Here is a 27,804-nt window from a genome sequence, read left to right on the forward strand (position 1 = left end):
GGAATTTTTTGGACACCAGAGGTTCTAGCCTTTGAGGCATCGACCTATGGGAATGTGAAATGTAAATCTAAAATCTCATCCGTCATCACTTGTGTTAACCCAGAGATTTTGTTATTTTATTATTATCCAAATATATTTCAAAATTTAATTAGGGTGTTATATTATTAAAATGAAAGTTCAAAATGCACAGTGATCAAGGCTCTTATAGCAGAAGAAAATGTATTCATAAAAAACAAGAAGAATCACCTAGGGCACATAGAAGGCTTCTAATGCTTATTTTGCTACTTTATGCTTCTAACACATTTATCTCATGAATCATTAAGATTTATGGAGGCAAAAGATTAACTCAGAATGAGTTTAATCATGCAAAATATAAATTGGGAAAAGAAATATATCCTAAAAGATTCAGTTTAGAACCTCCAATGTGTACTGTAGGAAAATTTCCGCAAATTGACACCTCGATGAAGAGTAATCTAAAGCATATATGTATTACATGCCTTCATGCTGTAAATGAGAGAACTCTCTAACAATCCTATATGTCTTGACTTTTATCCCCTTTCTCTTCACTTCTAAATTCAAAAATGCAAAAGAAAAACAAAAAATTGGGGAGGAGCATCCTTTTGGTGAAAATAAGGTCATACTTTTAAGACTTTCTTTGGCCTTTTTGAACTCCCTTCTCTTTTATCAGCCTCAGCAGATTTCTTCTTGTCCTTCCTTTCTCTCTTTTTTAGAGCAGTCATGTGGGCTTTTAATATAGTTGCATAAGAAGCTTGAAAGCGCTGATGATCCTTTGGTCCAACCTTTCCAATGAAAAACCATTAACAATAAGTGGAAAAACATTATATGAACATGAATATAAGTGGAAAGCAGAAATAGACAAAAACAAATTACAGGGGAAACCAGGTGTCAAGTAACCCCAACTTCAACAAAATTTAGGCTACAGACATGAATTAATCACTTCAGACATAATTCCCATCTCAACTTTTAACCAAAGCAAGCTAAGATAATTGGAAGGCATTACTACGACAAACAAAAATATGAAATAGAGTCAATAGACCATCCTTCCAGCCACCTTTCATTGCCATGCATTGATGATCTGAAATAAGTTTTGGAACACTATAAAATAGGATTCACGATAGTGAATACAAAACGAACAATTGATTCAGCACAACTAACTAGTGTTGATTTGTTTCTCTTTCACTAATTCCCCATTCCCCTAAGGTGAAATCAGTGTACTCATATGAATGCCTATGAAACATCACAGCTAAGACAGAGAACTAAGATTCAATGCATATCTACTTAGAAGCTTATAAATGCACACTTGTCACAATTTGCATAGGCTCAGACTTGAACACATTTAACAGGTAAAGGAATAGTTGAAAGACCAAAGTGAAAAATAAAAAAGATACATACTGAGGTAGAAATAGTCTTTTTCCCATCAGTGGCACGGATGAGGCATCTGTACTCAATTGCTTCACCAGCCGTCGCCAATTTATTCCTCTGCACTTTAGATTTCAGGGATGCTAACAACAAGAAAATAATAAGTTTCCAGGAAGACTGTAGAAGAAGCTATGACAATAAGAAGGCAACATTAACATACACACATCGTTAAAGGGTAACCCAAACAGAGCCCTTCTCAGTGGTGCACTCAAACATGCTGGTGAGCTCATTGAGAAACGGATCTGGCTGTAGAAGAACCTATCACAATCAGGTGAATCATTGGAAAATGGAAATAACAGTGTGGTTCTACTAATCAAAGAGGACGCTAAATTCAATTCTGGAAGCGAATGATTAAAACTGAATGAGAATGAGAACGGAAGATACACGCAATTACCATGGCGAGAGTGAGAGCCGAGAGGGTTACAAACACGAGCGTTTCTGCGTTTGGTTTGGTTTGGGTGTTGAAGACGAAGACGCGCTCTTCTGCTGAGTCTGAGTTGAATGGAAAAGGAAACCAAAAATAAAAGCCCAATACCTGCTTCAATTGGGCCCTGCTCGACTAACTTATTTTTTTTTTAAACTAGCAGAATTACTCGTGTCCTGCACGGGTGACTTTTGTTATTTGCAATTTAAATTTTATGTAATATTATGTTTTCTAATTTTTTAGTAAATATACTTTAACAATTGTTTCAACTATATGTTCTTGATAGTGATAATTGTGTATTAATCTACCACAACTTTTTACTTATAAAATTTTACTTATTTAAATATGAAAAAATTAAATATTTTAAATTATAAGACTTAAATTCACTCAAATTTTTATATATGCATTAAATCAGTATTTAAATTTTTAAATACATGTTTAATTATTAATATTTGATTGATTATTTTTCATATCAATGTTTCTATTTATAATAGCAATAACACTAATAATAATATATATATTTTGATTCAAAATGTTTGGTGAATGTGCATTTCCTTAAGGGATTTCGCCTAGACTTTTGGCCCGGGTTCGATCCCCTCTAAGGTAAAATATAATACATTTGTGGTTAGGAACATCACTACCGTATCCCGAGCCAGATTACTCACGTTGGGCCATTTTCCCCCGTGGTGACTGGTGGGCTCCTCTTATTTTTGAATAAACTCTCATGTGACTATTACTTTTACGTTTGAACTCGTTCCCCTTTTTTGTCTTTGACTCTTCGATCGTACCTTTGGTAACCACCGCCTACCAGGAATGATGGAGGAAAAATTCATTTTATCAATCCAAGCAGATAAATTGAAGGATTTTCGTCTTTCCCCTTCATGATTTAAAAAAGGGGTGAAACAATATATGATGGTGAATAAAAAATGGATGAATAAGTAATTAATAAGATCATGAAATAGGGGCTTCATAACCGAACCAAACCAATTAAAATCGCTCAAATCGATAAAAAAACCAAAAACTGAAAAAACTGAAAACCGCAAAAACCAATATTTTGCTAGTGGATCGGATTGGTTTTCAGTTCCAATGCTCTAAATCGAACCGATCCAAACCAAACCGAAAGTATTTATTTATTTAAATTTTGACATATATAATTACCCATTCAACCAAACTTATAATATTTTATTCCATGTATACTCAAGTCTTTACAGTAATGTGTTTAACATTTTTCAAGTTAGGAGACATATGTCTTCTTTTCATTCAGCGAAAGTGAAACATATTATTGCATACATAATTCATTTCTTACAGTATTGATGTTAGTGTTAAGCATGATATCTTGTCTCTGTAACTTTTACAGTGTTTCTTGTTTTATGATTTTATTTTCTATTTCGTTATGTATTTCAAGATTTTTAGTTTCTTTGAAAAACTGAAATCCAATCCAATCCAAACTGATAAAAATTGGATCAGATTTGAAAAAAAAAATATTGGGTGATTAAATTATAAAACCGAAACGATCGGATCAGATGATTTTTTCCTTTAAAACCAAATCGCGATCACCCCTATCATGAAACATGAAATAAATCATTTTACACAACAAATAAAAATGAGTGAATAAGAGGATAATGTAACCAATAATAAACTTATAATATTGCAAATTTGCGATCATATAGTGGTGGGGGAGAATTATAAAATAAAAAATGGAAATAAAACTCTTAAAACAATAAATCAAAATAAGATAAACACAATGCCACAAAGAACGTGTGAAAGAGAATGTTATAGATTAAAGAAATAATGTGAGAAATGTCTCAAAAGAGAAAATGAATTCTCTAACCAATGCACATGTATAGCAAAATTAATTATTTTTGCATTCAGATAAAATTATAGCATTACCTTGCACATGATTGATAAATTATTTTTCTCTATAGTTGTTTGAAATGAAAGAAAAATTGAAGGTGAAAGTTCCTTAACATAAAATTGAATGAAGAATTGAGAAACAGGAAAATGAAAGGGAGGAAAGAGAGGAAAGAGAGGAGTATGAAAAATATGGAAGAAAGTTGAAAATACTTACCATGGAGTAGACGAACGGAGAAAAAACATGATGAGTTTTTTTCATAAGAAATTCCAAAGATAGGAGGAAGAAATATAAGATGAATAGGAAATGGAGGAAAATGAAAGTCCTTGCCTTGTTTTCGAGGAGGTATGCACAAAATGATGCTGAAATATTTTGATTTATTAATGCTTAGTTTTTTCCTAAAATAAAATATTCATTATCGGTCAATGAAAAATTAATCATAAATTAAACATATCAACAAAATTATTTGTATTAATGTTCTAAGGATTCATTAATTAAATTATATCAATTTAATTTCGAAAATGTGGAATATTTCATTTTGAAAATTCAATTCTTTAATTAATCTTGTCTAATTTAATTAAATTTTTTCGTTATTTCTTACAAACTATTTCATTGTTCCAATAAATTATCAATTCTTGAGCATCAAGGTTTTTAAAAATTGAATTTCAAAAGACAATTAATTAAACTCATTAATTTTAGGAATTAATTAGAGCCATTAATTTCAATTATAAGAAATAAAAATTGTAGTATCTAAAATAGGAATATTTGTTCAATTGCAAAATTTTCGAAAAATTCAAAATAAAAATAAATGATCCTGAAAATTTAAAAAAATATATTTATTTTAGTTTCAAAAATTTATTTGCTCATCACACTCACTTTACAACTAATCTAGTAATAATTAGATTTTAAACAATTACTACAGTAAAGGAAATTCGAATTTCAAAAAAAATTAATTTATCTTTTAAAATCATTTTAACCCTAATATTACATAAAAACAAATAAATGAATTTTAGAAAAATAAAAATTAAAATATCCAATATTTATTTCTATTTGAAATAACTACGAATATTTATTATAATTATTTAGCATATTATTAATTAAAATAAAAGGATTCGAAGTATTTTTATGAATCGTATATATCTAAAAAAAGAATTTAAGGGAAAATAAAAATTGAATTTTTTTAATCAGAATTGATTATTTTCAAAAAGTTTAAATCTAATAATGGATGAAATGAAATAGTTTAGAGATGTTCATGTATTGTATAATGTTTTCGAAAATATGAAGGGGCAGAAAATAATATTATTTGGAATTTATATCCTTACTTTGATAGTTTTTATAAGTATTACTTATGTTTTATTCTTAAAACTATTTTACCTTAAACTTAGCAATTAATGTGACAAAAAAAAGTGGAAATATATATTTTTGTTTTGGAAGAAAAATGAATTACTTAAGAGGAGACATGTGGCATAGGTCTTCTAGAAGAAAACCTTCTTTTCATATATAGATATATATATATATATATATATACATATATATATTGAAAAATTAAAATAACATTTACGTTGAAAATTAAATTAAAAGGGATTTAAATTAATTTTATTTTCTGATTTTTTATTATTTTTGTTCTATTTTCGAATTCAATTTTTATTATTATATTAGATATATTTTCAAATAAAATTCCTAGTAAAGGTTACATAAAAAATTGAAATAAAAAATCAATATTATATATTGAAAATCTGTACTTTCGTAACACATGAAAAATTAAAATAATAATTACGTTGAAAATTAAATTAAATAGTATTTTTTTTTTCTGATTTGTGATTATTTTTTTTTATTTTCGAATTTAATTTTTTTTATCATATTTGATATGTTTTCAAATCTATATAATATACTAAACGAAGGTTTTTTTCTAGAAGGTTTTGCCACGTGTCACCCCCACATCGTTTTGAAATATTAATTTTAAGAAATTATTAACATTAATTTTATTTTATTTTGTGCAATGATCACATTATACTAAAAGAAGTATTTTTAGATATATATAGATAGATAATAGATGAACATGATTTTGTATCAAAATAAACTTCTCATCCTTTTAATTATAGTAATTTAAGATAAAATCTTTTAAATTGACCATGAGTTTTTAATTTTTTTTATTATGATGCTATAAATTGTGTACGCATAATTTAATTATAGTAACTTAAGACAATTTTTTTATAGATTAACCACGATATCAAGGACCATCGTGTCCCTCAGCAACATATTGTAAAAATTGTTGAGCAAAATCTTCCCACAATGTACAACTCAAAATTTCACTTCCGCTGGAATGTAATCGCTAAAGTAAATAGATAGTTTTAAAATCAAAAAATTAACAAAAAGATAAAATTAGAAAACTTACTCTAGAGCATCGAGATCAACAACAATATAGTTGACTGTTTTATTTCCTTTGTAGAAATTTGATAGCTCACCTTTTGCTACGACAACACCTATGACATCTGCATGAAAATATTAAAGATGATATGTATATGTAGTTTTCTGAAAAATAAATTAGAAACATGTACGATAGCATACCGATCAATTTCTCATCCTCTCTAGATTGTTGAAATATAGCGGAATACGGTGTGAAGTTAAACCCGTAAAAGGGAATTTCCAACCCTTCAATTGGTTTAACAAAGGTGTCAAATTTGAAATACAACCTGCATGAGTGAGTGCAAGGTTTGTATATGTAATTATTCATAGCAACGCTAAACCCCCTAATCTCGTAGCAAAACCCTTCTTTCAATGATGACTCAAATTTTGCAACATGGCTACTCCATACCGTAGCCTGAATTTTGTCACCCTAAAAAATAATATAGAATCGTTAAAAACTTATGAAACAAATATGAATTTTTTCGGTAAAGTAAGGTTAAAAACATTTAATATGAAACTTTTTAAAAACACACCTTAGCATCCATGAGAAGCATGTCAATAAAGTCAGGTTGCTTAGGATCTTTAGCGTTGGGGACCCTCCATAGGCGTATTATCCTCACAACTATCTCCGAAGCATTTCCGTTACAGGTGACCTTGATTATAGAGATAGATTCAACCTTAGAATTCATGTTGTGTAAGCTATGGAATCTCTAACAATGTGAATGGGAAATATGATATTTTAGTCTGAGAAACGCAGTATAAATAATAGTGATTGATATGTAGAGTTAATAACAATCTTTTTAAAAACAAATGTAATATATTAGATTTGTTTGTCCATTACAAAAATTGAACGTGGATGTCTTTTTATTTTTAAACTTTGTTCAGTTTTTTTAATATAAAATTAGATTTGTTTTTGCTTTTATAAATTTGAACATAATAACGGACCAAAACCATATGTGATCAGATTTACTTTTAAAAATTTGAACGTGGATGTCTTTTTCTTTAAACAATCTTTATTTATTTGTTCAGTTTTTTTTAATATAAAATTAGATTTGTTTTTGCTTTAAAAAATTTGAACGTAATGGAAAACATATAAACCATATGTGATCAGACTTCCTTTTAAAATTTCAACGTGGTTGTCTTTTTTTTAAAACAATCAAATTTCAACGTGGATGTCTTTTTTTTTTAAACAATCTTTATTTATTTGTTTAGTTAAATATTTACAAATTATTTGTTATTATGTATTATAAGTAAAAATATTTATTTTCTTAATGCAGATTTAATATTGAAAAACATGCAGATTTAATATAAGTAAAAATATTTGTTTTCTTAATGCAGATTTAATATTGAAAAACATGCAGATTTAATATTGAAAAACAAAATTTGTATATTTTTTATTGGGATGATGTGGGGGTGACACGTGGCAAAACCTTCTAGAAAAAAACCTTCCTTTAGTATATTATATAGATATAGATAAAGCATAATTATTTTGAATGAGTTTTGTCTCCATTTGTAAATTTCATCTTAAATGAAGTAAGGGTGTGTTTGTCTCATATTTAAAAAAAACTGATTTTTAACTGTTTAAGCTAGTTTGTAGTTGATTTTTCTGATAAGCTAGTTTTTCTAAATTTAATTAAAAAAGTCTTTTTTTTTCTAAAAAGGATGAACAAACACACTCTAAATTTGAATAAGTGCACACATTTTTTTAATTTTGAAGTGATTTTTTAGTTTCTTGGAAAGTTATAGCAAATGTTCACAACTCTTAAAAGTGCCCCAAGAGCTAAGTCTTCTATCCACCAAAAGAAATGTGCCCCCATATTAATATTTTTTTTAACTAATTGAGAATTCTATGATTTTTTTTCGTGTTTTATTCCAAAAATACTAGTGACAGTGACATACTGTCAAAAATGGAAAGTTGGAAACTACAAGGAAAAAACACCTTACTGATTCTCTCTTACTGATTCTCTGTGTCTCTGATACCAGTCGTGTATATATAAGAGGTCTTGCCTATCTCTTCAATTCTCCCACGACCTTCTCTTCAATTATTCCTCTTCAAACTCTCTATCTTTTCCAATGGCTTTTTTCGCGATCCGATCCATCAGTCTCCGACGTACCTTCCTCAAGCCTGGCAGCCGTGCATTGACCTCCATTGCTTCTGCGTTTGGTTTGGTTTAGGTGTTGAAGACAAAGACACGCTCTTGTTCTGAGTTGAAAGGAAGAGTGATTGATAAAAGCCCAATACCTGCTTCAATTGGGCCCTGCTCGACTAACTTCATTTTTTAATTAATTATAAAAAAGAAAACAAAAGAGAAGGCATGAAATGAGCTCTTCAAGTGTTTTATAGCATTGTTTGAATGAGTTTTGGTCCCTCATTATAAATTTCAATTTTTTTTCTGAATAATGTGAAAAAGAAAATTAATTAGCAAAAGGGATGGAAAAAATTTATATTTGCAAACTCGGGTAGTTTTGTACACGTTGGAGCTGATGTGGCTGGGCTAATCACAATTCACAAAAATAGTTGCGAATTGATGTGAGATTCAGGCACTTTTTGATTGGAAATCCTTATGATATGATGGGCACAAGTGGAATTTACATTTTAATTTGCGAATTGCATGGTTTTCACTTCAGTATCGTACACATGTTTTTCAGGTGACAGATCTGTGCAATTCGTTAAAAATATCGCGAATTGTAAATACAATAATGATATATATATATATACACCTTATTATTTAAACGCTCTATTTCCACCTCTTTTTATTTCCATCTCTCTCCTGTTATCATCTATCACATCTCATACTTTATTCTCTTACTTTTTCTTTTCTTCATATATCTCTCCTCATTCACCTCTCTTCACCTCGAAAGAAGGTGTCAATGAAACATTATTCTTGTAAATAATATATCTAATGCTTCGAAGTATAGAAGAAAATGGATGTTGTCCTAGTGGTAGTTGCATATCCAAATTATTCACAGGTCTTGAGTTCAACTCCATGCGGAGACCCACCGGCTCCTGAGCGAAGGAGGTCAAAGCACGACTGCCAGGGGTGAGGAAGGTACATCGGAGACGGGAGATGGAGCGGACGACGGAAAAAACCATTGGAAAAGAAAGTCGAGAGTTTGAATAGAATGTTGTGGAAAAATTGAAGAGAAAACTGTGGAAGAATTGAAGAGCAGGGCCGTCTCAACCAATAATGAGGCCTAAAGTGAACTCTAAAAATTTGGGCCTTTATAAAATTAATTTGAAAACCGAAAGAATCAATATAAGAAACATATAAATAGTTCAAGATATACACCACAATGAACACATACCTGTAAGGGGTGTAGCACGCACACACACGTAGCACGCACACGCACGTAGCACGCACGCGCACATTTATGTATATAAGCGGTGTCCCAATGTCAAATAGAGGAGGAGAGAGGTCAAGAGGATCAGAGAAAGAAAAATTCAAAGAGAGCAAATGAAAAGTCACACTTCTTCTATTCTTGGATAATTTCCTTTGAAATATATACAAGTTAAAAAAAAAATTTGGGCCTAAAGCGAGGGCTTTACTGGCCTAATGGTTGAGACATCCCTATTGAAGAGACATGCCTCTTATATATACACGACTGGTGATGGAACAGTCGTGTATTTTAAACCATTGTTAATAGTCAATACACTTCATTTTCATTTTCATTCATACACTCATGGCAATACTGGACCACTTTATTTGTATTTTCTCTCTCTCTTACTTTTATATTTATGTCTATCTCTTATCTTCAACCACTTTCCACCTCATTTTGGGTGTCAACAAACAATTATGCTACTATTATCAAACTAGTCGTTTTTAACCTCATCGACAAAAGCTAGTCTTTTCTAATTATCATTTTCTTTTGGTGGAGATGACAATATGTCACTCTCATGAAAACGATTTCGTGTATCAGAGACACAAAGAGAATCAGTAAAGGAGTTTTTGCTTTCCTTGTTGTTTCCATTTTCTTTTGGTGGATGATAGTATGTCACTGTCTAGTATGTCACTGTCCTTGACGTGGCTCTCCTTGTAGTTTCCATTCTTTTGAAGTGATTTTTTAGTTTGTTGGAAAGTTATAGCAAATGTTCACAACTCTTAAAAGTGCCCCAAGAGCTAAGTCTTCTATCCACCAAAAGAAATGTGCCCCCATATTAATATTTTTTTTACCTAATTAAGAATTCTATGATTTTTTTTTCGTGTTTTTTTCCAAAAATACTAGTGACAATGACATACTGTCAAAAATGGAAAGTTGGAAACTACAAGGAAAAAACACCTTTACTGATTCTCTCTTACTGATTCTATGTGTCTTTGATACCAGTCGTGTATATATAAGAGGCCTTGCCTGTCTCTTCAATTCTTCCACGACCTTCTCTTCAATTATTCCTCTTCAAACTCTCTATCTTTTCCAATGGCTTTTTCCGCGATCCGATCCATCAGTCTCCGACGTACCTTCCTCAAGCCTGGCAGTCGTGCATTGACCTTCATCGCTTCTGCGTTTGGGTTGATTTGGGTGTTGAAGACAAAGACGCGCTCTTGTTCTGAGTTGAAAGGAAAAGTGATTGATAAAAGCCCAATACCTGCTTCAATTGGGCCCTGCTCGACTAACTTCATTTTTTAATTAATTATAAAAAAGAGAACAAAAGAGAAGGCATGAAATGAGCTCTTCAAGTGTTTTATAGCATTGTTTGAATGAGTTTTGGTCCCTCGTTATAAATTTCAATTTTTTTTTCTGAATAATGTGAAAAAGAAAATTAATTAGCAAAAGGGGTGGAAAAAATTTTAATTTGCAAACTCGGGTAGTTTTGTACACGTTGGAGCTGATGTGGCTGGGCTAATCACAATTCACAAAAATAGTTGCGAATTGATGTGAGATTCAGGCACTTTTTGATTGGAAATCCTTATGATATGATGGGCACAAGTGGAATTTACATTTTAATTTGCGAATTGCATGGTTTTCACTTCAGTATCGTACACATGTTTTTCAGGTGACAGATTTGTGCAATTCGTTAAAAATATCGCGAATTGTAAATACAATAATGATATATATAAATACACCTTATTATTTAAATGCTCTATTTCCACCTCTTTTTATTTCCATCTCTCTCATCTTATCATCTATCACATCAAATACTTTATTCTCTTACTTTTTCTTTTCTTCATATATCTCTCCTCATTCACCTCTCTTCACCTCGAAAGAAGGTGTCAATGAAACATTATTCTTGTAAATAATATATCTAATGCTTCGAAGTATAGAAGAAAATGGATGTTGTCCTAGTGGTAGTTGCATATCCAAATTATTCACAGGTCTTGAGTTCAACTCCATGCGGAGACCCACCGGCTCCTGAGCGAAGGAGGTCAAAGCACGACTGCCAGGGGTGAGGAAGGTACATCGGAGACGGGAGATGGAGCGGACGACGGAAAAAACCATTGGAAAAGAAAGTCGAGAGTTTGAATAGAATGTTGTGGAAAAATTGAAGAGAAAACTGTGGAAGAATTGAAGAGCAGGGCCGTCTCAACCAATAATGAGGCCTAAAGTGAACTCTAAAAATTTGGGCCTTTATAAAATTAATTTGAAAACCGAAAGAATCAATATAAGAAACATATAAATAGTTCAAGATATACACCACAATGAACACATACCTGTAAGGGGTGTAGCACGCACACACACGTAGCACGCACACGCACGTAGCACGCACGCGCACATTTATGTATATAAGCGGTGTCCCAATGTCAAATAGAGGAGGAGAGAGGTCAAGAGGATCAGAGAAAGAAAAATTCAAAGAGAGCAAATGAAAAGTCACACTTCTTCTATTCTTGGATAATTTCCTTTGAAATATATACAAGTTAAAAAAAAAATTTGGGCCTAAAGCGAGGGCTTTACTGGCCTAATGGTTGAGACATCCCTATTGAAGAGACATGCCTCTTATATATACACGACTGGTGATGGAACAGTCGTGTATTTTAAACCATTGTTAATAGTCAATACACTTCATTTTCATTTTCATTCATACACTCATGGCAATACTGGACCACTTTATTTGTATTTTCTCTCTCTCTTACTTTTATATTTATGTCTATCTCTTATCTTCAACCACTTTCCACCTCATTTTGGGTGTCAACAAACAATTATGCTACTATTATCAAACTAGTCGTTTTTAACCTCATCGACAAAAGCTAGTCTTTTCTAATTATCATTTTCTTTTGGTGGAGATGACAATATGTCACTGTCATGAAAACGATTTCGTGTATCAGAGACACAAAGAGAATCAGTAAAGGAGTTTTTGCTTTCCTTGTTGTTTCCATTTTCTTTTGGTGGATGATAGTATGTCACTATCTTGTATGTCACTGTCCTTGACGTGGCTCTCCTTGTAGTTTCCATTCTTTTGAAGTGATTTTTTAGTTTGTTGGAAAGTTATAGCAAATGTTCACAACTCTTAAAAGTGCCCCAAGAGCTAAGTCTTCTATCCACCAAAAGAAATGTGCCCCCATATTAATATTTTTTTTTACCTAATTAAGAATTCTATGATTTTTTTTCGTGTTTTTTTTTCCAAAAATACTAGTGACAATGACATACTGTCAAAAATGGAAAGTTGGAAACTACAAGGAAAAAACACCTTTACTGATTCTCTCTTACTGATTCTATGTGTCTCTGATACCAGTCGTGTATATACAAGAGGCCTTGCCTGTCTCTTCAATTCTTCCACGACCTTCTCTTCAATTATTCCTCTTCAAACTCTCTATCTTTTCCAATGGCTTTTTCCGCGATCCGATCCATCAGTCTCCGACGTACCTTCCTCAAGCCTGGAAGTCGTGCAGTGACCTCCATCGCTTCTGCGTTTGGGTTGGTTTGGGTGTTGAAGACAAAGACACGCTCTTGTTCTGAGTTGAAAGGAAGAGTGATTGATAAAAGCCCAATACCTGCTTCAATTGGGCCCTGCTCGAATAACTTCATTTTTTAATTAATTATAAAAAAGAAAACAAAAGAGAAGGCATGAAATGAGCTCTTCAAGTGTTTTATAGCATTGTTTGAATGAGTTTTGGTCCCTCATTATAAATTTCAATTTTTTTCTGAATAATGTGAAAAAGAAAATTAATTAGCAAAAGGGATGGAAAAAATTTTAATTTGCAAACTCGGGTAGTTTTGTACACGTTGGAGCTGATGTGGCTGGGCTAATCACAATTCACAAAAATAGTTGCGAATTGATGTGAGATTCAGGCACTTTTTGATTGGAAATCCTTATGATATGATGGGCACAAGTGGAATTTACATTTTAATTTGCGAATTGCATGGTTTTCACTTCAGTATCGTACACATGTTTTTCAGGTGACAGATCTGTGCAATTCGTTAAAAATATCGCGAATTGTAAATACAATAATGATATATATATATATATACACCTTATTATTTAAACGCTCTATTTCCACCTCTTTTTATTTCCATCTCTCTCCTGTTATCATCTATCACATCTCATATTTTATTCTCTTACTTTTTCTTTTCTTCATATATCTCTCCTCATTCACCTCTCTTCACTTCGAAGGAAGGTGTCAATGAAACATTATTCTTGTAAATAATATATCTAATGCTTCGAAGTATAGAAGAAAATGGATGTTGTCCTAGTGGTAGTTGCATATCCAAATTATTCACAGGTCTTGAGTTCAACTCCATGCGGAGACCCACCGGCTCCTGAGCGAAGGAGGTCAAAGCACGACTGCCAGGGGTGAGGAAGGTACATCGGAGACGGGAGATGGAGCGGACGACGGAAAAAGCCATTGGAAAAGAAAGTCGAGAGTTTGAATAGAATGTTGTGGAAAAATTGAAGAGAAAACTGTGGAAGAATTGAAGAGCAGGGCCGTCTCAACCAATAATGAGGCCTAAAGTGAACTCTAAAAATTTGGGCCTTTATAAAATTAATTTGAAAACCGAAAGAATCAATATAAGAAACATATAAATAGTTCAAGATATACACCACAATGAACACATACCTGTAAGGGGTGTAGCACGCACACACACGTAGCACGCACACGCACGTAGCACGCACGCGCACATTTATGTATATAAGCGGTGTCCCAATGTCAAATAGAGGAGGAGAGAGGTCAAGAGGATCAGAGAAAGAGGAATTCAAAGAGAGCAAATGAAAAGTCACACTTCTTCTATTCTTGGATAATTTCCTTTGAAATATATACAAGTTAAAAAAAAAATTGGGGCCTAAAGCGAGGGCTTTACTGGCCTAATGGTTGAGACAGCCCTATTGAAGAGACATGCCTCTTATATATACACGACTGGTGATGGAACAGTCGTGTATTTTAAACCATTGTTAATAGTCAATACACTTCATTTTCATTTTCATTCATACACTCATGGCAATACTGGACCACTTTATTTGTATTTTCTCTCTCTCTTACTTTTATATTTATGTCTATCTCTTATCTTCAACCACTTTCCACCTCATTTTGGGTGTCAACAAACAATTATGCTACTATTATCAAACTAGTCGTTTTTAACCTCATCGACAAAAGCTAGTCTTTTCTAATTATCATTTTCTTTTGGTGGAGATGACAATATGTCACTGTCATGAAAACGATTTCGTGTATCAGAGACACAAAGAGAATCAGTAAAGGAGTTTTTGCTTTCCTTGTAGTTTCCATTTTCTTTTGGTGGATGATAGTATGTCACTGTCTAGTATGTCACTGTCCTTGACATGGCTCTCCTTGTAGTTTCCATTCTTTTGAAGTGATTTTTTAGTTTGTTGGAAAGTTATAGCAAATGTTCACAACTCTTAAAAGTGCCCCAAGAGCTAAGTCTTCTATCCACCAAAAGAAATGTGCCCCCATATTAATATTTTTTTTTACCTAATTTAGAATTCTATGATTTTTTTTTCGTGTTTTTTTCCAAAAATACTAGTGACAATGACATACTGTCAAAAATGGAAAGTTGGAAACTACAAGGAAAAAACTCCTTTACTGATTCTCTCTTACTGATTCTATGTGTCTCTGATACCAGTCGTGTATATATAAGAGGCCTTGCCTGTCTCTTCAATTCTTCCACGACCTTCTCTTCAATTATTCCTCTTCAAACTCTCTATCTTTTCCAATGGCTTTTTCCGCGATCCGATCCATCACTCTCCGACGTACCTTCCTCAAGCCTGGCAGTCGTGCATTGACCTCCATCGTTTCTGCGTTTGGGTTGGTTTGGGTGTTGAAGACAAAGACGCGCTCTTGTTCTGAAAAGTTATTGATAAAAGCCCAATACCTGCTTCAATTGGGCCCTGCTCGACTAACTTCATTTTTTAATTAATTATAAAAAAGAGAACAAAAGAGAAGGCATGTAATGAGCTCTTCAAGTGTTTTATAGCATTGTTTGAATGAGTTTTGGTCCCTCGTTATAAATTTCAATTTTTTTTCTGAATAATGTGAAAAAGAAAATTAATTAGCAAAACGGATGGAAAAAATTTTAATTTGCAAACTCGGGTAGTTTTGTACACGTTGGAGCTGATGTGGCTGGGCTAATCACAATTCACAAAAATAGTTGCGAATTGATGTGAGATTCAGGCACTTTTTGATTGGAAATCCTTATGATATGATGGGCACAAGTGGAATTTACATTTTAATTTGCGAATTGCATGGTTTTCACTTCAGTATCGTACACATGTTTATCAGGTGACAGATCTGTGCAATTCGTTAAAAATATCGCGAATTGTAAATACAATAATGATATATATAAATACACCTTATTATTTAAACGCTCTATTTCCACCTCTTTTTATTTCCATCTCTCTCATCTTATCATCTATCACATCTCATACTTTATTCTCTTACTTTTTCTTTTCTTCATATATCTCTCCTCATTCACCTCTCTTCACCTCGAAGGAAGGTGTCAATGAAACATTATTCTTGTAAATAATATATCTAATGCTTCGAAGTATAGAAGAAAATGGATGTTGTCCTAGTGGTAGTTGCATATCCAAATTATTCACAGGTCTTGAGTTCAACTCCATGCGGAGACCCACCGGCTCCTGAGCGAAGGAGGTCAAAGCACGACTGCCAGGGGTGAGGAAGGTACATCGGAGACGGGAGATGGAGCGGACGACGGAAAAAGCCATTGGAAAAGAAAGTCGAGAGTTTGAAGAGAATTTTGTGGAAAAATTGAAGAGAAAACTGTGGAAGAATTGAAGAGCAGGGCCGTCTCAACCAATAATGAGGCCTAAAGTGAACTTTAAAAATTTGGGCCTTTATAAAATTAATTTGAAAACCGAAAGAATCAATATAAGAAACACATAAATTGTTCAAGATATACACCACAATGAACACATACCTGTAAGGGGTGTAGCACGCACACACACGTAGCACGCACACGCACGTAGCACGCACGCGCACATTTATGTATATAAGCGGTGTCCCAATGTCAAATAGAGGAGGGGAGAGGTCAAGAGGATCAGAGAAAGAGGAATTCAAAGAGAGCAAATGAAAAGGCACACTTCTTCTATTCTTGGATAATTTCCTTTGAAATATATACAAGTTAAAAAAAAAATTGGGGCCTAAAGCGAGGGCTTTACTAGCCTAATGGTTGAGACAGCCCTATTGAAGAGACATGCCTCTTATATATACACGACTGGTGATGGAACCGTCGTGTATTTTAAACCATTGTTAATAGTCAATACACTTCATTTTCATTTTCATTCATACACTCATGACAATACTGGACCACTTTATTTGTATTTTCTCTCTCTCTTACTTTTTTATTTATGTCTATCTCTTATCTTCAACCACTTTCCACCTCATTTTGGGTGTCAACAAACAATTATGCTACTATTATCAAACTAGTCGTTTTTAACCTCATCGATAAAAGCTAGTCTTTTCTAATTATCATTTTCTTTTGGTGGAGATGACAATATGTCACTGTCATGAAAACGATTTCGTGTATCAGAGACACAAAGAGAATCAGTAAAGGAGTTTTTGCTTTCCTTGTAGTTTCCATTTTCTTTTGGTGGATGATAGTATGTCACTGTCTAGTATTTCACTGTCCTTGACGTGGCTCTCCTTGTAGTTTCCATTCTTTTAACCAGGTAACTGATTATTACCGATACTGAGAAAATAAAATGTATTTGGAAGTTTAATTTCAGTAACACAATGCTAGATGCTGAGGTGGTGTAACTTGGGCGAAGGTGATTAGGTGAATATGAGGTATGTATCGATCCTCCACAGTCATTGGACCAACCTAAAGGCCTTTTATAACTAAAAAGCCAAAAAAAAAAAAAAAGAATGTGAAGCCATAAGGTGGTTTTATCCAAAAATAAAAGAAGCTAGAAGGTGGACCAAAAATAATTAGTTTGGAAAAAAAACAAGAAAATAGACTGAGTGACTCTACAATAAAGTGAGAAATTATTTAACTTTTATAAGGTTAATTATATTTTTTTCTCCCCTCCAGGTATATCGTTGGCTGAATTTAGTGACTTAGCATAAAACTTCTGTATTTCGGTATTTCCTAGCTTTAATTCTCATTGGAATCCAAATTGCTCGTATGTCTGATGAGCACTTATGTGGCACGTCAATATCACTTGTCGCGTTACGTGAAAGATCATGCGTTGAGTGTCCAAATTTTAGAGGAGAAAAAAACTAATTTGAAAAAAAAAAACCAAGTTTAGAGTCATGGTGGGGAAAGTCGTCGTCAGAGATGGGGTTATTGGAGGAGAAGACCATAGCGAAGTATAACACCCCGATTTCCAGGTGTTACTTTAGTAACTCAAAAATAAACTTTACGCGGAAAATAAGTATATTTTTTTCTTTCTTTTTAATAAAGCGATAGAAAAATAAAGACATGATTCAGCAAACTAAACTAACCGATGTACAACATATATAGACATGTACAGCCTCAGCTGCACTCCCACGTCACGCGCACTCGCAGTGACTCCAAAGTAGTGTGCCCGTAGGCAAATATGTACAGATCCAGAAGTGTGAGTAAGAAAGTTATAATTACAATCCTCCAAGAGTAAGTCAGCCTCAAAATGGCCTAAGCAAAGACCCCTACAGTCCGACTGACTCACTGTGATCCCTCAGTAAGAGAACCGCACAAAAAGCCATGCGTCGGGAACCTACCCTGTCCCAAAAGCAAAACGAATCAGAGCTCTACACAAAATATGACGCCTGCCTAAACCTACCCTCCCAGTACCGCTCAAAGCTCCTCCTCCTCCTCCTCGTCGCTCGGCGAGTAGCTGTCAACGTCGGTGTCGGAGTCAGAGTCCACCGTGATCATCTTAGTATCCAAGTCCACGACCTCCTTCCTAACTGTCCTGCGAACAACCCTAGTCGAGCCCATCTCAACATCTACCTCCTCAGAAAGGACATCCTCCTCCACCACACGAACTAGGGGTTCCACACGGTAGCCGCGTGATGGAGTAAACGGAAAACGGCGAGAGGTAGATGGAACAACATGCTCCCTCTTCGGCTCCACGAGCCTCGAGGACGACGCAACGTCGGTAGGATCGACAGCAGTAGCAGGAAGTGGCGCGACAGGTGCATCAACATCAGCCTCGATCTCGGATGGGTCCTCGTCATCAGATGAAGATGAAGGTGGTGCAGGTGGTCCTCGACCAGTGCCCGGTCCACAGCGAACTGAAGGCGGCAAGTTGAAGCTCAGCTCCATGCGTCGTAGAACTCCCCTCGTCAGACGTCCACGCTCGTCAGTACGGTCCTCCATGACCCTTCCCCGGTACGTCGCCCGATGATCCACAGGATCGATCACCCAAGCGGTGGGGGCATGTCGATCAACCAACTCAAACCTGATCCCCCCCGAGGGAGAGACCATCGAAAACCAGTCCGACATCGACATCTGGCAGTAGGACGACCGCCCAAACACAAACATGAAACCAAAGCCAAGGCGCTAGGGTCAACTCACGGAATAAAGTAATTATACATACAACATGTGATTGGGGTATAGATATATATGTTTATATACATACATATATATATATATATATATAAATAATCCTTGCATATTATCGGCTCTAACAATGCTTCGGTAATTCAAATAGCATACGATTCAAGTCAGGGTGAATGTATGCGTGAAATGCAATTCAATATGATCCGGATAGTTCAATCGGGATGGGCACCATCGAGTCAGTCCTAACACCGGCCTAGTGTTTAACCATTTCCGCTCGGGTGTCACTTACAAACCCATGCATAGTCAGATCAGTCCCAACCACCCTAGGTCGTACCACTCTGCCCGCTATGCCGAAGATACATCCATGTGTTCTTCGATGAAGGTCGTCCCAACCTTCGTGAAGCCGTCCCAACTTCACCGAGGCCCAATATTTCGATCGTACAAACCTCGAATGTATGCATGATGCAATATGGTTAGCCAAACATCGAATCGTCCTCACAACGCAAGTGTTTAGCTTAATTCTCAAATTCAAAACTCAAGAGTTTAATGCCGACCCTACGACATAACTCCAACAACAAGAGTACCCAAGTACTCGGTGACTTCCTCTAGTCACCGTGGCTCACCCGCGTGGTGTCCACCAATTCTCCAGAACCCACGACAAAGTCGACTTTTCCTCATCTTTCGCAATCATTTTCCCTTTTAGATTCCCTATGGTTTATTCGTTAATGAAAACGTTTCGAATTGAATTAGTCAAGTTATGAGTTTAATTCTTGAAGTCTAAGTTTCCTAAAGTCTCTAGTTTCCAAAATTCTATTCTTTCTAAGTTTGCCAAAAATCCCACCAATTGTAAACCCGGGGAAAGTCTAAATTTACAAACGAATGACTAGGTCTCAAACCCCATGTTTGGACTTGCATAGGGTTGTTCCTCCAACTCGAAAGATCAAAATGAATCAATTCAGTGATTCTTCGCTCCGAAAACGCGTCAATGCGCACAATTTAATAAAGGCTAAAAAGCATTTTTGGCCCCTGATGTTTCAAGTTTGTGCAAATTCTGCCCCTATCTATTTTTGTCGATGTTTCTACCCCTCATGTTTTCAAACAGTGCACCGTCTACCCCTCCGTCAGGGGTAGACGATGCACTGTTTGAAAACATGAGGGGTAGACGATGCACTGTTTGAAAACATGAGGGGTAGAAACATCGACAAAAATAGAGTAGGGGCAGAATTTGCACAAACTTGAAACATCAGGGGCCAAAAGTGCTTTTTAGCCTTTAATAAAACATCAATATCATAAGTCATGGTAGCAACATAACAATAATTCATCATCATAACCAATATCAAAATAATATACAAGTCGAATTTATCGACGCCTATCATGCAATCTTAGCTAATAGGTAAGTTGCCCTAACCTCGAGTTGTTCCAGCCTCGCGGTATAGGTTCTCCTCACAAAGTTGCTCCGTAGTACCCAAAGTTCCTTCAACTGAACCTCAGAGAAAACAAAGCAGAAATCCATACAAAATCGATTAGCTCGATCACAGACAACTAATTAACGATAGACAAAACATTTAAAGCTTCAGAGTATAACAATCGAGCACGAGAGGACGAGTTATCGCAAAAACGAAAACCTCCCCCCCTAAACATGCTCTCAGCCCTAAAGAGAAAAGGGTTCCGACGCTTTTTCTTCGATCTAAATCAATTCCTAGGTAGTTTTAGGGTAAAACTGGAGTAAAGAAACTGTCGGAAAAATTTTAGAACGACCGGGTCGAAATACGACTAGTTAGGGGCATTTTGGTCCAAAATTAAAGCTCAAAAACTCAAAGTTAAAACTTTGGAAAACAAATTTGATGGGAACATTCACAATGACATTTGTAGCAACTAATCCTAAAGGCACTAAGTCGCATTGTGACTTTTCGACATTAAAGTTTCAATATGTGCGCAAAAGAGTTTTTATACAGTTTTTCAGATCCTCGGCGACTCGATCGAAATCGGCGCACAAAGGCGAGTGTTCTAGGTTGTTGGGCAAGCATAGAAGGTAGTTTAAAAGAAAAATCGGGAAAATCGGACAGTTTTACGAAAAGCTCGAAACTTTTAGCACAGAAATATCTAAAGAAACGCAACAAAAAGAATGATCAAAGGTAAGAATCAAGCAAGTTACCTCGATGTCGTGAACTAGAGACAAACTGCTCGAAGATCGGTCGAGAAACGACGAAGTTCTTCCTCCCTCTCCTCTCCTTCAAACCCACGGCCTCTATGTGGTGGAATGGTGAGATATTTTGATTTTTCTACTATTTATAGGAGAGTGAAATCGCGGGAAAATGAATATTTCGCGATTCCGATTTTTGCAGCACGTTCATCGGTGAATTCTAAGCGAGATTCTGGCGACAGAATTCCAGAACTCAAAACAGGTTTCTTGAATTTGAGAAAAACGATCCAAAAGCGGTGTAAGTTAATTTGCCCAGAAAAACTACTTTTTGCTGTGAAAGTCAGATGACAAAACTTCGTTCTGAAGAAAGATTGGAAACGTCGAAAGAAATCTGGCAACGCGGATGGAAACTTCGTTAAAAGCTCCGAAAGGAAAAATTCTTCATTCAGTGATTGAATTTAGGGTTTTTAAAGCAAAGAAATTAGCGTCGTCGGACTTCCGAGAAGTGAATCCTATCGTGCGTACAGTCCAGGGTTCCGAAATGAAACACTGGTCGAAGGAAAAATAAAGAGAACTTCTTATTTTTCCAAGGATTTGAAATTTCGCTTAAACATTGCTTTAAGAGCGGAATTAGCCTATTCTGGACACTCTCGCCATAAGGCGGGTGTGCAGACGACTCGCACTAACTCCTAAAACAACTATGGTATTATCCTCAAGGAATTCCTGAACTTTCTTCTTCATTGAACTTTCCCAAACTGTAAACTCCTGTCACGCTTACACTGATTCTACGCGTGAGTCGGAAATTAAACTTTAAATCCAGTTCTGCAAATCCGGGTCTTACACGAAGCTACTCCCTGCTATGAGGGTGGCAGCCCTAAGCATAAGGGCATGCCATGCGACGCTTTGGAAAAACAGTTTAATTAAACGCTTATGGTCATAAGTGCTTATGACATAATAAACACTTATTCATAAGCTATTTAAAAAAAAATTATTGAAATAAATTGTATATAAGCATAAACTTTTTTTCATAAACTGTCATTAATAACTTATGAAAATCAACTCAAAACAACTTATGATAGGCCATAAGTTCTTTGCTTAAGCTCTCTCAAATATTGAGATAAGCGTTAATGCTATCAGATAAATTTAAATAAGCTTTTGCAAACGGAGTCAGAAATAGAAAACTCTCTTACTGTAGAACATTGAAGGATTGAATAGAAAACTCTCTTATATATGCACGGCTGGTCATAGTAAAGTTGTTTCTTTTATACAAACTAGTGTTTTTTACCCGCGCGTTGCACGGGAAATTTGTCTATTGTATTTGATACATCGATTAATATTTTAAATTATAAAATATTTAAAATGCTAAGAATGTAAGAACAATCATAATAAAGATGTAGATATTTAAAGAGCACAAATTTAGACACTCAATTCTAGTATTTTGTAAGCATACACTGAATAGACTAATATAAAGATTTTGAAAAACACAAAAGTTATTAGGCCAAAATATGTAAGTTTTGCATATATGAGGTATAACTGAATTTTGTTTGCCTTAAGGTTTTGAGTGACAAATGTGGTGTCCAATCCACTTTGGTGTGCTCTGTGCTCATGTAAGCCATGATCCCCAGTTTATCCGCAAGGAAGTGATGCCAACAACCTTTGATGCTTTGTTTGACATGATTTACAATAAATAAAAGGCTTAAAGGGTCCAAAGGCCCCTGAGATTACAAAGGGAATCAAATCCAGGACCTAGAAAAATTTTGCGTCAAATTGGGTCCTTAGAATTTTTTTTTTTAATTCAATTAAGGCCAAAGTGTGCCAGAGCTCAATTTTGTCCTAATCATCTTTACCACGTGGCTTTTTTATTTTTTTTTAATACCAACTAATTCCAACTCATATGTTTAATTGAAAATCAAAATTAATCCCTCATTAAATTCTAATTAACTAATCTCAGCCCTAATTAACTAATCTCTTACCCAAAAACTCTCATCCTCATCCAACAACCCAGAAAAATCCAAATTGAAGAAACCATGCCTAGAACCACCCTTATTCCTCATCTTTAAACATATCTACCATCATAACCCAGGAACCCATAAACCTGCGCAAACCATGGAACCCACAAACCTCTCCTCTTAGACCCAACATCCCTCTTCTTCCCTCTGCACAACCGTAACCCCTGAGTTGCTAAATCAAAGTCCTCATAGTATCAAATCACCAAGAAGCAAACCCAACAGATCTGGTGTGTTGTCTAAACGAGGATCTTCAGGCATCAGAGACGAGATCGAGAGAAGAGGAAGGGGAAGAGGAAGGGAAAGAGGAAGAGATCTGAGAGATTTGAAGATGAAGAGGGAGAGAGTGTCTCTTCTCAACTCAGATCGACAAGAAAATGAAGTGGAGAAATTGATATTGCTATCAAGGTTGAAGAAGATGCAGGCAGAGATGAAGATGAAAATGAGCGGTACCTCTTCTCAGATCCCTCCCAACACCATCAATCCCATCGTGTTCTTCTTCCTCTTCTGTGCTCTTCTTTCCTCTTCTGAGGAGGGTAGACACCATCGATTTGGGTTTTCTGGTTCCGATCTGGGTTTTCTAAGTTGGGTTTTGGTAGTTCTTTGGTTTCTGAGTTTGCTGGTTTCTTCATTTGGGTTTCTAGGTTTTCTTCATCTGGGTTCGTTTGACAGATGAACTAAATTTGCAATCCAGTGTTTGATTTTGTTTAATTTAGGTCATTGTTTAGATTAGAGATTTATGTTTAGATTAGGATTTTATTAAGTTTTTTTTTTCTGCTTATGTAACTGACTTGGAATTAAAAGTTTATTTTTAATTAATTTTTCTAATTAAAAAAAATAAAAAAGCCACGTGGTAAAGGTGACTAGGACAAAATTGAGCCCTGGCACACTTTGGCCTTAATTGAATTAAAAAAAAATTCTATGGATCCAATTTGATGCAAAAATTTTCTAGGTCCTGGATTTGATTCCCTTTGTAATCTCAGGGGCCTTTGGACCCTTTAAGCCTAAATAAAAAACTGAATTTTGGTTGCGAAGATGTATACTTGTGTTGCATAAAGGGTATTGCTTTTGTGTTTTAGATATGTAACAATACATAAATATATAATTATTGTTTACATTATTAAAAATACACTTAATATTTATTCATAATTATTAGGCGCATGCCGCATTTCATATTTATTCATAATAAATCATGTCGTACCTTACAAATTACAATACTGTTTATTTAAAAAATGAGGGTTTAATAATCAAATTATTTCTACTAATTGTCCCAGTGGTCGGTCCATCATCTCCCAGCCAAGGTTCAAAGTCAAACCCTTTAAAAGTTCCTGATTGAATTTATCATCATTTAACCACATTAATTAGTGAATTAAAAAATATAATAATATAATTTATTTTTGAAATTAAAGAAAAATAGTCATAATTTATTTAAAATTCAAATGATTTCCAAATATGTCTCACCTTGTTTAATATGGTAGTTTGGCGGAGTATAGGATTCAAAATTGGTGAATATGGAGGAGGACGATGATATGATTAGCAGTTTACCGGACGAGATCCTGCGGCACATAGTGAGCTTTCTGCCAACCAGAGAAGCCTTCGCAACAACGGTTCTGTCGAAGCGGTGGAAGTCAGTGTGGCAGTGGGCTTCCGGCACATCCGCCTGTATCGACTTCGATGACGGCTACTACACCAAATCCAGAGATTCTTATCACCTCTTTATTAGGACCGTTTGTTTAGCCTTTGAGTTCTATCGCAACCTACCCCTGCAAAAATTCCGCCTTTGCTTTCGCTCTCCTGAATTTTATATACCTGCATGTGTATGGCAATGGCTTAACATGGATATGGATTTCATCTTAATTTTTAGTTGAACTTGTTCTGTACTAATGAATAGATATTGCAAATTTAAAGATATAGTGCTCAAGTGTGGGGCAATTGTATGCTAAATTTTGATCTTGTGTTAACCTCCATGGAATGATAGTGTAAGCTTCTCTCAAACAAGTGCAGTCACGCACAAAAATCAAATCTTTTGACATAATGAATTATTACTTGTATTTGGTATGAATTTTGTAGCAGAATTTGGTCAGAATTCAATTTTTTCGATAAGATGATTCTATCTTTTCAATATGAAAGGGTTATGACTTGTACCAATAAAGCCCAATTTCACATTTTCCCCTAGACACATTCATACTTCTTTGCTGTTGAAGCTGTTTCTTATATAGTAGTAGTTTTCCCAATTCATGCATGCATACACCATAGTCTTGTAGTAAATAAGTGATATCAAAAAGAGGAAACCAGAATTATGCAGTAAACAATCAGAATTTGGAACCAGCTAGTTGAAAGCTCTGCGAATGCTCAAAGGGTCTCTAGAGTTCAAGCTCCACTAGTCAGTCCAGTTGAGCCAATTTTATTTTTATCATGATATTAGTTGTGTTGTCTCAAATAGAATCTGTTCTGTTTTCACTTTTCATTTTCATGGGCATTTGAGACATATATATATATATATATATATATATATATATATATATATATATATATATCATGATTACTTGCTGCTCAATTTCCCCAAAAAACCTTTTGTGTTATAAAGGTACAATTTGCCAGCTCTGTGCTTGAGGTTTTGGCAAACCTGGATGTCTACATTCTCTGTTTGTGTTCGGAACAGAAGCAAATAACTAATTTGACTGGGTGTACATCTATTTAAGAAATTGTGGCAGTACCTATTACTATAACATATGACTTTTCTGATGCTTGAATTTGTATCACCACCCTTACAATTATCTAGCTTATTTTCCAACACCTTGTTTTCATATTTACCTTTATATTTAATACTCAATATTTAAACATTTTTCTTGTTTTCCATAATTTTACTTGATTTTTCTTGTCCTTTTTTTTTTTGATAATCGATTGTAATATAAAGAAACAAATTGAAAGCAGTGAAAGTGACTTATAGTGCGGCAAAAGGGAGTAGCAAGGATACAAAAATAAGTAAATTAATTTGATAATTATTTAACTAAATTCTGAAACGTTTTAAAAAATAAATCACAATATAATATGAATATTATGTGATGATAATGCTGAAGGATGCAAAATTGAGTGGCCTTTGCTATCAGAAAGAATGACAGTGAGTATGTGGTGGAGCTGAAGTGAGCTCTTACCACTTTGGAGAAGACAAGCTATGAAAATGGCGTTGCAAACTCAATTCCTGTCTTCTTCTAACTTCAACTTCAACTTCAACTTCAACTTCAACTTCACCAGTAATGTTCAACACACCCACCTCCTTATCCGATCCGAGAAGGCTTCTGATTCTGCTCCACAGAAACCAGGGGTAGGATTTGGCCAAACGAAACAGAAAGACAAGGGTCGAAGGAGAGACATCATTCGGCGGAGCCCAGTTGAAAAGCCTGCACTCTTTGATTCCTCCGAACAAAAACAGCAACAAACAGTGGAGCAGAGCAAAACTGAAACCGCTTTCCTTCTTGCTTGGCTCGGTTTTGGCGCCGTCATTCTTGTTGAGGGCATTGCTCTTGCCGCATCCGGTATTTGAATTCAAAACCCTCTCACTCTTATTCATTTTTTTTTGTTGTTGTTGCTTATTCTGTACTTGGCTACTTGTAGGGTTCCTGCCAGAAGAGTGGGACAAGATCTTTGTCAAGTATGTTTATCCATCGTTTACTCCTACTGTTTTATTCTTCTTTGCCGGAGCTGTTGTCTATGGAGTCTTGAAATATTTGCAGAATGACAATATCACACAGCAAAAATAGTGTCTTGTGTGTTAGACACAGGTATTCAATTCATATAATATTCACAACATCTATCAGTTATTGACTGAGACTGCAATCATATACTCTGGCTTCTATATGTCAAAGTGAATGAAAGATGACAACAAGGCTATGTGAAAAATGAAAACTCAATAAGGGCCAATTCTGTTGAATCCTTATCCTTAGCAAGAATCCAACATGCCATGTCATCTTATGCCCAAGTAACTCAGGTTTTTTAAAAGGGCTTCATATTCCATGTTGTAATTTGATCACTTCTTGTATTTAGCTATGAAATGAAACTCTGTATCTTAACTTGGTTCTATTTCTATTGAAACTGAATTCATTGATTTCAAATCAGTACAGAGTTATACACACACTTTAGTTAGTGTTGAGTAACTAACTAACTAACTAACTAACTAACTGCTACCAACTATTACACATCCTGTCTGCTAACTAACTAACTGATCATTTTCATTACTAAGTACAAACAGTGCAGTGCATTATTGGAAGGTGACCAAGTCTAAAATGCCATAAATCAAAAGAATCATAACAAGTAAAATTAGGAAAAACATAGATGTAGTTGTAGAGAAACATGACTCGGTGGAATCACTTGAAGGAGCTTTTGGTGACTTCATGATGTAGAGACCATTGAAGAGTTCAACGAGCCCAATTATCTTCAAGCTAGTATCCTGGATAGTGCAAAAGGTAGAAAGAAAGGTAAGTTTACATTGCAATGATGATATGAGCTGGCAAACAGAAATGATGTTGAAAGCAAAATCAGGGATATCGAGAACATTGTAAAAGGAAATTGATTAGAGAATGAAATGGCACCTGAATAGTGTGCAAAGATTGTGTGACCATTTAGCATTTTGACACTAACAGGTTTAATACTA

General features: G+C 34.7%; 2 protein-coding genes across 6 annotated transcripts; one reads left to right on the forward strand and one right to left on the reverse strand.

Moving 5' to 3' along the window:
- Nucleotides 1-404: 404 nt before the first annotated feature.
- LOC130747970 (signal recognition particle 14 kDa protein-like) lies at nt 405-1,960 on the reverse strand. 5 transcript variants are annotated; one of them, XR_009022567.1, is made up of 4 exons: nt 1,835-1,937; nt 1,605-1,686; nt 1,414-1,523; nt 405-800 (listed from the first exon to the last, which is right to left on the reverse strand). XR_009022567.1 is itself a non-coding variant. In XM_057601044.1 (4 exons), exons 2-4 carry the CDS (start codon nt 1,668-1,670, stop codon nt 636-638), a joined length of 345 nt encoding a protein of 114 aa, XP_057457027.1. In that variant the 5' UTR covers nt 1,671-1,698; nt 1,835-1,960; the 3' UTR covers nt 405-635. The 5 variants fall into 5 exon arrangements, 3 of the variants coding, with proteins under 3 accessions (XP_057457027.1, XP_057457029.1, XP_057457028.1); XM_057601044.1 differs by having other exon boundaries at nt 1,601-1,698; nt 1,835-1,960; XM_057601046.1 differs by having other exon boundaries at nt 1,601-1,686; nt 1,835-1,936.
- Nucleotides 1,961-26,221: 24,261 nt separating this feature from the next.
- Nucleotides 26,222-27,283, forward strand: LOC130743101 (protein LPA2). The gene is made up of 2 exons (XM_057595216.1): nt 26,222-26,689; nt 26,769-27,283. Exons 1-2 carry the CDS (start codon nt 26,329-26,331, stop codon nt 26,912-26,914), a joined length of 507 nt encoding a protein of 168 aa, XP_057451199.1. The 5' UTR covers nt 26,222-26,328; the 3' UTR covers nt 26,915-27,283.
- The last annotated feature ends 521 nt before the right edge of the window (nt 27,284-27,804 follow it).

The sequence above is a fragment of the Lotus japonicus genome, chromosome 3, assembly GCF_012489685.1.
Source record: "Lotus japonicus ecotype B-129 chromosome 3, LjGifu_v1.2".
NCBI lineage: Eukaryota > Viridiplantae > Streptophyta > Magnoliopsida > Fabales > Fabaceae > Lotus > Lotus japonicus.

Coding starts and splice junctions, on each gene's coding strand:
- LOC130747970 (XM_057601044.1), bottom strand. CDS start 1,670: ATGAGCTCACCAGCATGTTTGAGTGCACCACTGAGAAGGGCTCTGTTT. Junction 1,524..1,600: donor GTTACCCTTTAACGATGTGT/GTATGTTAATGT, acceptor TCTTGTTGTTAG/CATCCCTGAAATCTAAAGTG. Junction 801..1,413: donor AAAAGACTATTTCTACCTCA/GTATGTATCTTT, acceptor TTCATTGGAAAG/GTTGGACCAAAGGATCATCA.
- LOC130743101 (XM_057595216.1), top strand. CDS start 26,329: ATGAAAATGGCGTTGCAAACTCAATTCCTGTCTTCTTCTAACTTCAAC. Junction 26,690..26,768: donor CATTGCTCTTGCCGCATCCG/GTATTTGAATTC, acceptor GGCTACTTGTAG/GGTTCCTGCCAGAAGAGTGG.